This window comes from Carcharhinus amblyrhynchos, chromosome 8, assembly GCF_965287045.1.
Source record: "Carcharhinus amblyrhynchos chromosome 8, sCarAmb.v2.hapA, whole genome shotgun sequence".
In the NCBI taxonomy this organism is placed as follows: Eukaryota; Metazoa; Chordata; class Chondrichthyes; order Carcharhiniformes; family Carcharhinidae; genus Carcharhinus; species Carcharhinus amblyrhynchos.
Window position 1 is genome coordinate 39,309,734 of NC_137331.1, and position 15,399 is coordinate 39,325,132.

Below are 15,399 nucleotides of genomic sequence, written 5' to 3' on the forward strand. Positions count from 1 at the left end.
CAATCTCCCCATGTCTGCATAGGTTTCCTCTGGTTTCTTCCCACACTCTCAAAGAGGTGCTGGTTACGTGCATTGACCATGCTATAATCTCCCTCAATGTACCCGAGAGGCACTGGAATGTGGCGACTAGGGGATTTTCACAGTGACTTCATTGCAGTGTCAATGTAAGCCTACTTGTGACACAAATAAACTAATCTAAACTGAATTTAAGTTCCCCAGCTTCTCTGGTGGAACTTGTGTCTCCAGCTGATTAGTCCAAGACTCTGGATTATTAATCCAGTAACAAAATGCTACACTATGCTACCATCCCAGTTCAAAACAAAAAGCACCCCCAGTAAAAAAAAACACATGCAATGACAAAACTAAGCTAAAACCCGAAATGACATCATAACCTAACAATCATAAAATGTAGACCATGGTCCTTCCCACTAGCTCTGACCAAAAAGCCTATTTTAAAATTTGACATTGTTCAATTCCAAGTTGTGCTGTTGCATAGATTGTTCCACCAGCACTATGAACTCGCTGCTGGGTTAATTGTTTTTGGGAAGTTGCCTGGTCTCTCAGCAGAGTGTAGTATAACTTTAATTAACATCTTAACTCACATTCAAACAATTGCGCACATTTGCAACAATTATCTGAGAAAGCTGGAAAACCGCAAATAAAGTTGCGCTACTTTTCCCAAAAGCCATCAAATTGACTTGAACTCCAACCTTGGGTCAGGCTCTGCTGGTCAAAGGTCTGCTGTGTTAAAGCCTGCTGATCAAATTGGCTGATATTCTGTTGTGTTGTCACAAAGGAATCTGGAGTAGGAAAACAAATAATAAAAGAATCACTTAATTTGACATTGCTCACAAATGCTGATTAAAATAGAAAATGGTGAATATATATTAGACAAAATTTCCAGTGCAGAAACAGGCCATTCCGCCTGGGTGACCTATGCTGCTATTTAAGCTCCACATGAGCCTCCTCCTGCACTTCTTCATCTCACCCTATCTGTACATACATCAATTTCTTTATCCATCACATATTTATCCAGCTTCCTCATAAATGCATCTTGCCTCAATGACTCCCTTTGGTAAGGAGCTCCACATTTTCACCATTCTCCGAGTAAAGAACATTTAGATGGTCCCATTATAATAAACAAAATATTGAGCAACGCCAGACAGATGTGGCTTTGAGTCCCATCAACACACCATAGCAACACATTTCTGACCCCATTCATTTAGGTAGTGAGAAACTGTCTAAGTTCCAGTAGAAGGATTTTCACAGTAACTGCATTGCAGAGTTAATGTAAGCCTACTTGTGACACTAATAAATTTAGAAATCCTTTGCTTTAAAGGCTTTAGTTCAACTCCACCCCCCCGCTCCTCCTTTGGGTCACACTGTTCCAAATAAAGCATTCTGAATATTATTTTAAAGATTTTGCATTAATTGTGCAGAAAGAGCTACTGGTATACATATTGCCTGAGTGTACATTCACCTACAGCAAGGTGGGAGGTTGGTAAAGACTAAAATAATTTTTATTTAAATGTAAAGTTCTGCAGTAAACGGGATTGATATTTTGTGATCATTTTAAAAACATACTTGTATAAATACACAAACAAAAAGCAAGCGTGTGAAACTTGTTTCTTTCTATATGGTTGGGAAAATTTGCAGGCATGTTGTTCTTTGCACATGAATTCTCAAATTGCACTCTCTTCACATCAAACTCTTTCAGTGCACTGTTTAATAAAATGTATACCAGTAGCTCTTTCTGCACAATTAATGCAAAATCTTTAAAATAATATTCAGAATGCTTTATTTGGAACAGTGTGACCCGTGGGAGGAGCAGGGGGTGGAGTTGAACTAAAGTCTTTAAAGCAAAGGATTTCTAAATTTATTAGTGTCACAAGTAGGCTTACATTAACTCTGCAATGCAGTTACTGTGAAAATCCTTCTACTGGAACTTAGACAGTTTCTCACTACCTAAATTAATTTGCTTGATAATAGCTTAACATTTTGATGGTGTGTTGACACAGCCCCTTTGAACACCACTGCTGCTGCCCAGAGGTGAGACAGATTCAAGGTTACATCTGGAATTCTTTATCTTCCAGGAAAACAAATGAAAAGCTCTTCTCGAAAAACGAAACTAAACCAAACAAAAACAAAAATCAGTCATCCTAGGGCAATCCTAAACCTCGCAACCAGAGTCAATATCGGGGGGCAGCACGGTGGTTAGCACTGCTGCCTCACAGGGACCCGGGTTCGATTCCTGGCTTGGATCACTGTCTGCGTGGAGTTTGCATGTTCTCATGTCTGCGTGGGTTTCCTCCGGGTGCTCCGGTTTCCACCCATAGTCCAAAGATATGCATGTTAGGTGGATTGGCCACATTAAATTACCCCTTAGTGCCAGGGGGACTAGCAGGGTAAATGCATGAGGTTAATGGGGACAGGGCGTGGGTGAGATTGCAGTTGGTGCAGACTCAATGTGCCAAATGGCCTCCTTCTACATAGAGTCATAGAGGCTTACAGCATGGAAACAGGCCCTTTGGCCATGCCTCCCTTTCTTTTTGAAACCTGTAAGTTAATCCCAATTGCCCACATTTGGCCTATATCCCTCTGTACCACTGTACCCATGTAACTATCTAAATGCTTTTTAAAAGACAAAATTGTACCCACTTCTACTATTACCTCTGACAGCTTGTTCCAGACACACACCACCCTCTTGTGTGAAAAAATTGCCCCCTGGAGACTTTTGTATCTCTCCCCTCTCACCTTAAACCTATGCCCTCTAGCTTTAGACTCCCCTACCTTTGGGAAAAATATTGACTATCTAGCTGATCTGTGTCCCTCATTATTTTATAGACCTTTATCAGATCATCCCTCAGCCTCCTACACTCCAGAGAAAAAAGTCCCAGTCTATCCAGCCTCTCCTTATAACTCAATCCGTCAAATCCCAGTAGCATCCTAGTAAATCTTTTCTGCACTTTTTCTAGTTTAATAATACCCTTTCTATAACAGGGTGACCAGAATTGCACACGGTATTCCAATTGTGGCCGTATCAATGTCTTGTACAACTTCAACAAGACATTCCAACTCCTGTATTCAATGTTCTGATCCATAAAAGCAAGCATGCTGAATGCCTTTTTCACCACTCTGTCCACTTGTGACTCCACTGTCAAGAAGCTATGAACACGTACCCCTAGATCTCTTTGTTCTCCCCAATGCCCTACCATTAACTGATTAAGTCCTGCCCTCGTTCAATCTACCAAAATGTATCACCTTGCATTTGTCTAAATTAAATTCCATCAGCCATTCGTCAGCCCACCGACCCAATTGATCAAGATCCCGTTGTAATTTGAGATAACTTTCTTCACTGCCCACTATGTTACCAATCTTAGTATCATCTGCAAACTTACTAACCATGCTTCCTATATTCTCATCCAAGTCGTTAATATAAATGACAAATAACAGGGGAACCTGCACTGATCCCTGAGGCATACCGTTGGTCACAGGCCTCCAGTTTGAACGGTAGGGATTCTATGATGCTATGTGGAAGGATACGCTGGCAGAGGGAGCTCTAGTAGGGAGGAAGAAGCTAAAGTGGAGCATGAGCACCAGCATGGGCCAGCTGGGATGAACTGCTTCAGTGGCGATAAGCTCTGTGACCTGAAAAAAAAACGCACTCACTTTCTGGTGAAGAAAGGTGAGGCAAGAGAACCGAAAGTACTTGCTAAGAGTTAACGCTTTCTCATTGGTAAGCCAGTTAACAATAGGCTTGTGAAAGATACAGGAATGCTGCCAATGCTTTTCTGATAAACTATTGTATAACGTGACTCAAATAGGATGAGGAGAATATTAATCTCTCCACCTCCATCTAGTGGCTTTGATTGGAAGAGAAAAGCTTTTTGAGCCAACTTAAGTAGACATTTTTAATTGTGATAATTTTGGGACTTGATGTACATATATATAAATAACATAGAACAATACAGAGAGAAGCAGGAAGGGATAAATATGTAAAGCAGCAATGACACAATAATCATCTGAGAATAGTTGACAAGAACAGCTTCCATTCTTATTTTTCTCTAATTCACTTTTGCTGTTACACAGAATTTACAGCACAGGAAACTGGCCATTCAGCCCATCCAGGCTTTGCCAGTTTTTTGTACTCCACGAGCCTTCTCCGAATTAACTCTATCAACTCCGTCTTTTCCTTTCTCCCTCATTTCCACCCAGTGTCCTCTGAAATGAATGCACAATATCCTTTTCAGCTGCCCCAAACAATAAAGAATTCCATATTCTCGCCACCATCTGGGTAAGAAGTTACTACGGAATTGGATTTATGCTAAATTAGAGCTCGGACACACCACACAGTTGCTGCAAATTACATTTTACTTTGATAAACAACTGATGCAATTGCTAAACCTATACCAAATGATGATCAGAGCTTAAATTACATTTGCAATATTTGAAATTTGTGTCTGCCTGGGTTTCCTCTGGGTGCTCCGGTTTATTCTCACCATGCTAAATTGAACCTAGTGTCAGGGGGATTAGCAGAGTAAACAAGTGGGGTTACAGGAAATAGGGCCTAGATGTGATTATGGTTGGTGCAGAGTCAATGGGCCAAATGGCCTCCTTCTGCACTATAGGGATTCTGTGAGGTCAACCATCTTATCCCAGGAACCAATTAAGTGAACCTTTGCTCCATTACCTTCAAAGCAAGCATATCTTCCTTAAAATTGCACTCAGTACTCCAGATGTGGTCTCACTAGAGTCCTATACAATTTTAAGACTAATTTTAAAACTGAGCAGCGACAGATCAGCCATGATCTTATTGAATGGCGGGGCAGGCTCGAAGGGCTGGATGGCCTACTCCTCCTCCTATTTCTTATGTTCTTATATTATGAAATCTTAAATTATAAAGAGATATAAAAACAAATTTGAGCAACAGGGACATTTACACAGTTCAAGTGTGCTTTATCCAAAACCCTCGAAACCAATTGTGCTGTAAATTTCAGACTATTTTGACTTTTGCATATCACGTATAGGCCTACTCATATTACAATGGCTGAAGCCTAGGCTAACAAAAGTCAAATGAATAAAGTGACTGGAATAGGATGTACCACTAAATAACAAGTACAGGATGACACCAAGGTGGCAGGGTTGGCGGGTACGGAACTGGATTGTCAGGTGATACAACAGGATATAGATAGGTTGGTGCAGTGGGCAGATAGGTGGCAGATGGCATTTAATCCTGACAAATGCGAGGTGATCCATTTTGGACGGAATAATGCAGAGAGGAGCTATGTGATAAAAGGTAGGCCGATTAGGAGTATAGACATACAGAGGGACCTGGGAGTGCAGGTTCACAAATCCATGAAGGTTGCGTCACAAGTGGAGAAGGTTGTTAGGAAGGCTTATGGGATGTTAGCCTTTATAGGAAGGGGCATAGAGTATAAAAGCTGCCGTCTAATGCTTCAGTTGTACAGAACGTTGGTTAGACCGCATTTGGAGTACTGCGTCCAGTTCTGGTCACCTTACTACCGGAAGGACGTGGAGTCTCTGGAAAGGGTGCAGAGGAGGTTTACCAGGATGTTGCCTGGCATGGGGGGACTGGGTTACGAGGAGAGATTGAAGAAACTGGGACTATTCTCCTTGGAAAGACGGAGATTGAGAGGGGACATGATAGAAGTATATGAGATACTGAAGGGAATAGATAGAGTTAATAGTGAGAGACTGCTCCCTAGACTGGGTACGAACACGAGAGGTCATCATTTAAGGGTGAGGGGGGAGAGGTATAATTTGGAGGTGAGAAGAAGGTTCTTTACGCAGAGAGTTGTGGGGGTCTGGAACGCGCTACCGAGTAGGGTGGTGGAGGCAGGAACGTTGGACTCGTTTAAGATGCAGTTAGATAGGCACATGAGTGAAACGAGAATGGAGGGATATGGTAGGGGCTATTAAATAGGGTTAAACCTCGGGAGACACCGGAAGGGCAGGCTGTAAGATTAATATTTTTGTCTTTATTCCACAGGTGGAGGTCCACCTCGTGTCAAGTGAGGGGCATGCACACGGCGGGTCGTGCGTGGGCTGCTCTTGGAAGTCCAGGAGTGGCCTAGTACTTCATGTCGGTGTGTGTGCTTGATCCTGGACCGGTAGACGGGCGCCGCAACAGCTCAGTGACTAGCACTGCTGGCTGTGCAGACACATGGATTTGGGCCTGTGTCTGTGGGAGTTTGCGCATTCTCCCTGTGGTTGCGTGGGTTTCCTCCGGGCGCTCCGGTTTCCTCCCACACCCCAAAGATGTGCTCTTAGGCTAATCGGTTTTTACCAAATTGACACTATTTCCTCCCTGAATCTGACTGAGTAGGGTTCCATTCGTAGACATGCAGGGTAGAATAGGTGTAGGGTGATGCGGCGGCGCGGGCTCGTTGGGCCGAAGGGCCTGTTTCCCGTGCTGGGTTGTTCTTTGTTCTTTGATAATTGTGATAAAAGTTTAAAGTTTATTTATTAGCATCACAAGTAGGCTTACATTAACATTGCAATGAAGTTACTATGAAAATCCCCTAGTCGCTGCACTCTGGCATCTGTTCAGGTACAATGAGGGAGAATTTAGCGTGGCCAATGCACCCTATCCAGTCTTTTGGACGTGGGGGAAAAAACTGGAGATGATGACTGTGAAACCACTGTCGACTGTCATAAAAAACTCATCTAGTTCACTAATGCCCTTTAGGGAAGCAAATCTGTCATTTTACCCGGTCTGGCCTACATGTGGCCCCAGACACAGTGCAATGTGGTTAACTCTCAAATGCCCTCTGAAATTAAGTGCAATTAGAGATAGGCAATAAATGCTGGGCCCGGAAAATGAATAATTTTTTTTAAAAGTACGCATATTAGGCTTGTTAGCATGAATGATCATGTTGTAAAAGGGCTGAAACAGTATGAATACAAAATTGGCTGAAAGAAAACACAGTTTAACAAAGCATGTTTTTTTAGGCTGCAGGGAGATATACAGTGTTGTTTCCCCAGGGTCAATAGTGGGAGTAGTGCTGTTTCGATATCTACCAATGAATTGAACATGACGTGCAAATCACAATTTCAAAATCTGTAGAGGACACAAAACTTCGAAATGTATGAAACAGTGAGGAAGATGGTAAGACGCTCCATGAGGAGATAGAAAAAGCAATAGAATGGATGGACACATGGCAGATGAATTTCAACCCAAACATTTGAGCTGATATCACAATCTGAAAGGGAAGATGAGTTGATACAATACATGAAACATTACGTGGATAGATTAAAATAGCTGGGGTTATATCCTGAGAGCAGACAGTTGTGTACACGCTGCACTGGGAGATTAGAACGCATGCACAATAGCGCCCCAAAACTCAGCAGCCGGCTTCCCAGCACGAATAGGCTCCATCCACTCCCCCGGCGAGAATCACACTTTGCCTCATTTTTTTTCTAACTGCCATACGATTGCATCTGGGAGCTCGCCCGTTTTCTCTCCCGCTTTCACGTTCATTTGGCACTTAGAAATTTTTGATAAGATCACCCCCATATCTATTTTGTATTATACACTTTTTAGTATAAAAACGTAGGTGTGATTATTTTTGCTTTTTCCATATCATGGAACAATGCAATGCAGCAAACAAAAACACGAGGGTCCAGATCAAGGCCATTTTGTCTATCGTATCCACTTGTTTCAGTCTATTTGTAATTATTCCATCATGGACTCTACTCCCACCCTCCATTTGTTATTCCCCTACTTCAAAGAACACAGCCTCTGTATTTATGCAGGTTTTGCCCTGATTTTCAGGCATGATGCCAACAGGAGACTGGTACAACTCCCTAAGACATGGGACGAAATTTTACAGCCATTCACACCAGTGGGGTTCTCTGGTCCTGCTGCAGTGAACATAGATCTGACTGAGCGCCGAATTCCCTGTCCTCGCTTGCAGCAGCAGTGGGGGTAAGCGACCAGAAAATTCCACCATGGTCTAAATCCACTAATCTCCTGCCAAAGTTAGGGACAAATCCAGAGAATTTCAGGACATTCCTTTAATTTCTCTGAAATAGAATAACATTACTGAACTTTCTGCGCTTTGATGCTGGTTGCAACATTAAAAACATGTTCAGGGCATACATTAATAGAGTTTTCCTAATGTTACCTTCATCCTGGACAAGCTGCTGGTCTGCAAGTTGTTGGCCAAGACCACTTTGCTGAGATCCCACAACTTGTTCTTGGCTCAGGCCTAGCAAGGTTTGTTGGTCAGCGCTGACTGTCGAAGAGGGTTGTAGTTCCTCGGGCTGAAGCTGGGTTTGTGTCTGGCCATTGGTGGAGTCAGACTGCTGTTCCATAGATTCAACCAGCCCATCATCATCCAGGGATGTCTGCTGTTGCTGCTGCTGTTGTTGTATCTGCTGAGCAAGTTCATACCTGCACAGAGAAACAAATTTATGCAGGTGCACAAGGATATGAAACAAAATTTGATGTTGATATTGATCTCATGTAGAAAAAGCAAACTTCCATTTCTCTTTTATTGTGCGAATTAAGCTAAAAGCCTTTTTAAAATGCAACCACCTCATGGTTATGCTATTGTATAATACAGGACTCGGTCAGCAGAGATTATGGACTGGCACCAGAAAATAGCCACAAAAGTGTTGTCAGGAAAGGAAATCTGCACCCCTAGCCAATCTGGCCTATACACCACATGGCTGATTCAAAATACTCTCAGGTCAATTAGAAACGCAAAATAAATTTTTCCTTGCCAATGTTGTCTACAGTTAAATGACAAATTAAAGCAAGCATTCATTGCGTTTGCCTTCATTAGAATTGCTTTACTTGTATGAATTCTTACTTGTGCATCAATACCAATCACTGGTCTTCAAGAATTAGAATCATACAGTGCAAAAGAGGCCCTTCGGTCCATCGAGTCTGCACCGACACACAAGAACACCTGAGCTCCCACCATTTACTAGCATTTGGGCCCACTGCCTTAAATGTTATGAGATGCCAAGTGCTCATCCAGATACTTTTTAAAGGATATGAGGCAACCCGCCTCTACCACCCTTGCAAGCCACTCATTCCAGACCATCATCACCCTTCGGGCAAAACAGATTTTCCTCACATCCTCCCCTAAACCTCAAACCCATGTCTCCTCATGACTGACTCTTCAACTAAGGGAAACAGCTGCTCCTTATCTACTCTGTCCATGCCCCACAATTAAACACAACTACTTTTGTCCCCCTCAAGTTACACTACAAAAGTGCTTCATTGGCAGTAAGGTGCTTAGAGAAAGCTTGAAGCTACAAAGGGTGCTACAGAAAGATAAGTTCTTTCTTTCCTTGTGATTTTAATTGAAGCTGTCACATTTACACTACTGAATCTTTCCTAATGAAAAACAAAATGGCTTTGGATCACTCAAAGACACAGTTCAGCTCAGACTAATGGAATGAAAGTATGCATTCACTGTCATTTTGTAACAGTATAAGTAAATTGAGGTTAGCTGGTTCCAGCTAAATTAACAGATGGGTGGGAAACATAAAAGTGCTCTATAAATCAGCAGCTTCATCCAAAAAGATTTTGGAAATTGCTATAAATTCAGGACAATTTTCTGAAGATGAAGTTAAAGCACTTTATTTGGACAGTGTGAAAGGAAACTTAGTCTACGTTCCATATCTGACCTGGAAATGTTGGATGCTGCTGCCATTACATACTAACGTGTTAACAAACACATGAATAACCGATGCATAGGGATTGTGGGGGCACAGAGAACAGAGGGGGCAGGTTTGTGGTTGAAATGTTTGACAAAAACGGATGATTGAATGGGTGGGGGGGAATACTGGTGATCATTAAGATGAAACACGTCATATATCCAAACTGCTGTTGCTCACTTACAATTTAAAAATACTGTTTTGTCAAGACAGAAGTTTCATTCAAATCCAGGGCCCCAATGTCACCTGCAGGCGGGATTGACAGGGCTGTTGGTAGCAGCCATCCTAACAGTTCTTAACTTTCCTTTGTGGGGCAAGGGTGTGCAGAAATGCTCCTCGAGGTTCCCCCAGTGTAAACTCCCCTTCCCAATTTCCCAACTGCTGATTGCCCCTGACTTTTCAACCCCGTGCTTACCTTGGGCCTGTTAGATGGACATTTTACAGAATGAAAACTTACCTGACCCCCTTCAATCCATGCTCATTAAGTTTCTACAACCCACTCTCTCCACGAAGTCTTAGTTCAAATAACTAGTCTGTTTATTTGGCTGAAAGACCAAGGGCATGGCAGCAGGACTCTACACATCACATCACCTTAAAATAACGTCTTTTTTTAAAATCACAAACGAGAAGTTTCCCTGTATCATTCTATTCATGACACGAGGCTCAAAGGATTTCTATATACACAGGAGGATTGAAGTGGTTGTAACTGAACGCATTTCGAAATGACTTCAAAACCTCTTACCTATGTGTCTTCATATGCTTTTTACAATTCATGGAAGTCTTGAAAGTCTTCTGACAATAGGGGCACATGAAAGGACGCACCTCGCTATGGGTTGACATGTGTCTCTTCAGACTGCCATTAGTAGTGAAAGTGCCATCACAAATCAAACATTTGTAGGCTTTCAGGCCAGAATGTGTCCGGATATGTGATTTAAGGACCCCCGATGAAACAAAGGCCCTGCCACACTGCGAGCATTTGAAAGGCTTTTCACCAGTATGAGACCTGAAACAAGAACAAATTCATTGACTCACAGCCATCACCACTGTGCCAGTAGAATACTCCTGCACTGTTTTTTATTCCCCAGCCCGCCATTTCAACTTCAGTGGTAAGTACTTAATTCAAGGGAGTCACCCTAATAAATGCAACAGGAAACTCAGGAGAAACTTCTTTATCCAGATAGCAGTGAGAATGTGGAATTCACTACCACATGCAGGTAGTTGAGTTGAATGAGATAGATATGTTTAAGGAAAAGCTAGATAAACACAAGAGAGAAAGCAACGAAAGGACTAGAGTTAGAGGAAGAGTATTGGAAGGAAGTTCATGTGGAACTCAAAGACCAGCATGCATCAGTTGGACAGAATGATCTGCAATAAATAAAGGTGTAACACATTTGTTAAAAATGTTACAGTTGAATAACCATTTTCCCTAAATTTCAAAAGGTGTCTTCCTTTTGCTCAGAAGCTAAAGTCTCAATAAGAAGTTGACCAAGTACTTCTAGAATCGCCAGTACAGCGGCAAATTGTGCTAGTTTTCAGCTTTTGTCATGCTTTATGTCTCTGGTCAAGCTTACTAACGTCGTGTGAAGTTAAACTGTTCCATATATCAACGAAATCAGATGGTGCTTCTGAACGATTGAGTTTTTAAGCATTAAAAAATATTGTTTGATTTATTTAGGAGTCATCACCTGTAGTTTTACTAATACAGCTGGAAATGGGTTTATCATAAAAGAATACTTTGAAAGTGTGACTAGTTCTTTGAAAGTGTGACTGAACACATTGACAAAGGAAGAGCGGTGGATGTGGTTTACATGGACTTCAGCAAGGTGTTTGATAAGGTCCCCCATGCAAGACTTCTTGAGAAGGTGAGAGGGCATGGGATCCAAGGGGCTTTGGCGTTGTGGATCCCAAACTGGCTTGCCTGCAGAAGGCAGAGAGTGGTTGTGGATGGGTCTTTTTCTGCATGGAGGTCGGTCACCAGTCGAGTGCCCCAGGGATCTGTTCTAGGACCCATGCTGTTTGTCATTTTCATAAATGACCTAGACGAGGAAGTGGAGGGATGGGTTAGTAGGTTCGCCGACGATACGAAGGCTGGTGGTGTTGTGGATAGTCTGGAGGGATGTCAGAAGTTGCAGCGTGACATAGATAGGATGCAAGACTGGGCAGAGAAGTGGCAGATGGACTTCAACGTGGATAAATGTGTAGTGGTCCATTTTGGCAGGACCAATGGGATGAAGGAGTACAATATCAAGGGTAGGAATCTTAGCAGTGTTGAGGAGCAGAAGGATCTTGGGGTCCGGGTCTACAGGACTCTTAAAATCGGTCTCGCAGGTGGAGGATGTGGTCAAGAAGGCATATGGTGTACTGGCCTTCATTAATCGAGGGACTGAGTTTAGGAGTCAGGAGGTAATGCTGCAACTCTATAAGACCCTTGTCAGACCCCACTTGGAGTACTGTGCGCAGTTCTGGTCGCCTCACTACAGGAAGGATGTGGAAGCTATTGAGGGGGTGCAGAGGAGATTGACAAGGATGTTGCCTGGACTGGGAGGCATGCCTTATGAAGATAGGTTGAGGGAGCTAGGTCTCTTCTGGAGAGACGAAGGTTGAGAGGCGACCTGATAGAGGTTTATAAAATGTTGAGAGGAATAGATAGGGTGGATTCTCAGAGGCTATTTCCCAGGGCTGAAATGGTCGCTACGAGAGGACACAGGTTTAAGGTGCTGGGAAGCAAGCACAGAGGAGATGTTAGGGGTAAGTTTTTCACTCAGAGGGTGGTGAGTGAGTGGAATCGGCTGCTGTCGGTGGTGGTAGAGGCGAACTCGGTGGGGTCTTTTAAAAGACTTCTGGATGAGTTTATGGTATTTAATGGGATTGGGAGTTACAGGTAGTTCTATGGCTTGGTAAGTATGGATGTGATCAGCGCAACTTGTGGGCCGAAGGGCCTGTTTGTGCTGTAGTGTTCCATGTTCTAATACCCTTTTTTTGAAACAAGTGGCTAGCCCTCAATTAGTCCTGGTAATTCAATTTTAAATAATTGAGAATTACTCTTAAAAGTTATGCAGAACCACTTAGAAGTTACATTGGTGTGGAGTAGTTAGTACTTAGTGGAGCCAAGTAATGATGTGTGAAAGATTTTTACGGTGAGGTGCATAACGGTACAGAACCTATAGGCAAGCTTGTCACAATACCATTACCAACTCCAAGACACCTCAAACTATAAATTCACCATATCATTCGTACCTGATGTGTTGTTTAAGATGACTAGATTTTTTAAAACCCTTGTTGCAATATGCACATTTGTAGGGTCTATCCCCACTTAGTCCATCAGCCATGATGCCATTGGCCAGATAATGACTGTATAACTGGCTATTCCGCGGTGTTTGCTGGATGAGACCTACATTGGAAAAGAAGTCAAGCTTTTAAGTAAACTTCATTTTTACATATTTTATAAACCAGTCAGTGTTATCTCAAGTCAAAAAACAAAGTGGTCAATAGAAGCTAATAGGAAATGAATCAGACAGTGACCTTGACACTGCTCATCACTAAGTAGCTCTCAACTATTTTATTTTTAACTTACAGAAGTTACACAACGCACTATATGACTGGTGTTAAGAAGTAAGATTCAGTTATCTATGTACTTTGGTTGTGCAGAGCATCATGAATCCCTCAATACAATGGGTCAGATGATTGTTAAAGTAAACTGCCATCTATTTTCACACTGAAGAAAATAATTTATTTGCAGCAATGCATAAAAGAAAGGTCGACAATAAGACTGGACAAATACAGGAAAAACAGGGGGTAAAAAGGGATGTAAGAACAACTATAATGCCAACAGAGCCAATATAAGAACACAGGAAATAGCAGCAAGCGTAGACTATTCAGCCCCTTGAGCCTGCTCCACCATTTGGTAAGATCATGCTTAAAGTTTATTTATTAGTGTCACAAGTAGGCTTGCATTGGCACTGCAATGAAGTCACTGTGAAAATCCCTAGTTGCCACTCTCTGGTGCCTGTTTGAGCACACTGAGGGAGAATTTAGCATGGATAATGCACTTAAAACACTCTTTCAGACTGTGGGAGGAAACTGGAGCACCCGAAGGAAACCCACACAGACACAGGTAGAACATACAGACTCTGCACAGGAATGGCTCAAGCTGGGAATTGAACCTTGGCGCTGTGAGGCAGCAGAGCTAACCACTGAGCCACATGTCTGATCTGACTGTGGTCTCAACACCACTTTCCTGTCTAGTTCCCATTCCCTTGCCCAACAAGGATCTAACCAACTCTGCCTTATTAAGAAGAAATTTACCATAAACAATTTTGAATTCTAACTGGATGTATAATTTATAACTAAACTGTAATTGGAGTAGTATGGTGGCACAGTGGTTAGCACTGCTGCCTCTCAACACCAGAGACCTGAGTTCAATGCTGGCCTCAGGTGACTGACTGTGTGGAGTTTGCACATTCTTTCTGTGTCTGCATGGGTTTCTCCTGGGTGCTCCAGTTTTCACCCACAGTCCAAAGATGTACACGCCATGCTAAATTGCCCTTAGTGTCAGGGGGATTAGCAGGGTAAATGTGTGGGGTTATGGGGTTAGGGCAGGAGTGAGATGTTGTTGGTACAGGCTCGATGGGCCGAATGGCTCCCTTCTACACCTTCAGGATTCTATGAAAAATGTGTCTGCTTAATAAATCTATTAATAGAAGTATATATTTATAAGTATTAGCATCTTTGTACAGGTGTAAAATACCGACTTCCAAACTGAGTGCCCCATTTTGTGATACTTCTGTTCCCAGCATGAGCTGCTCAGAAGTAATTTTAAATTTGGTGCTGTTAACTGATATTCTGAGTTGTCCCCAAATTAAAATCCAGAAGTGTCAGAAACGCACATACCAGGTCAACTGACATCTGAAAATAGCAACGGTACATTAATTGTTTTGATATTAGCATTGGAAAAAGCTAAAAACAAGAGAACTGCTTACTTCCGGTTTAATGGTACCCTTCCCCCACCCTCCCCTCAGGAAAGTTGATCAGGCTCAATCAAGTGTCTGACAGGCACTTAATGTACAGAGTCTTCGCAGAGAGGCAGCATGGGGGCTCTTCAAACCAGCAGGCAAGATCCACACTTTGCCACCATTAAATCCAGCTCTTTACACCTATCCAGGAGGACCAATAATTCTTGGATCAGTGTGCAAAAAAAATTATCGAGTCAGCAAATCTGATTAGCAAAATTAGCATAGTCAGGTTAAGTATCAAAGCATTTACACAAATTGCAGCCAAGTGGTTACGACTGTTGTTCCACTCACCTCATTTCACGGTGATCATTATGATACCACATTTTATTGTGTGCATCAGTCATCATTATAATGTTCACCACAATGCATGGTGTACATTAAAAGATTCCAAACAAAATCAATCTATGTCTAATTGTTGTTACTGACAATGTATTTTAGACATTGTATACTTGATTCAGGTGTACAGGATCCAACTTCTGGGCTACTCTCAAGCAAATACATGTCTATTATTTTGAACCCCTTGGCATTATTGGCTCACTCTTACAGGATAGCCTGTTTAGGTTGGTCTGTGTAGCAAAGATATCATTTGTGGAAAAGAAAATATGAGCAGACATCAATTAGTTTCAAGCCATTCAAAAAAACCACGAGGTAGATCTGCATACATTAAAAAAACTTGTTACCTTTAAAAATCTAA

The 15,399-nt window shown here is 42.2% G+C and overlaps 1 protein-coding gene across 4 annotated transcripts in view; it reads right to left on the reverse strand.

The window, feature by feature from the left end:
• Window positions 1-15,399, reverse strand: part of LOC145346527 (zinc finger protein 236) — a 122,615-nt gene that overhangs the window by 49,588 nt on the left and 57,628 nt on the right. For all 4 annotated transcript variants that reach the window (XM_080193906.1, XM_080193905.1, XM_080193907.1 and 1 more), the window contains exons 12-15: window positions 12,931-13,084; window positions 10,436-10,696; window positions 8,148-8,416; window positions 711-800 (exon numbers count right to left, since the gene is read on the reverse strand). In XM_080193906.1, coding sequence (XP_080050032.1) covers window positions 711-800; window positions 8,148-8,416; window positions 10,436-10,696; window positions 12,931-13,084 — 774 coding nt within the window. The remainder of the gene's footprint in view (window positions 1-710; window positions 801-8,147; window positions 8,417-10,435; window positions 10,697-12,930; window positions 13,085-15,399) is intronic.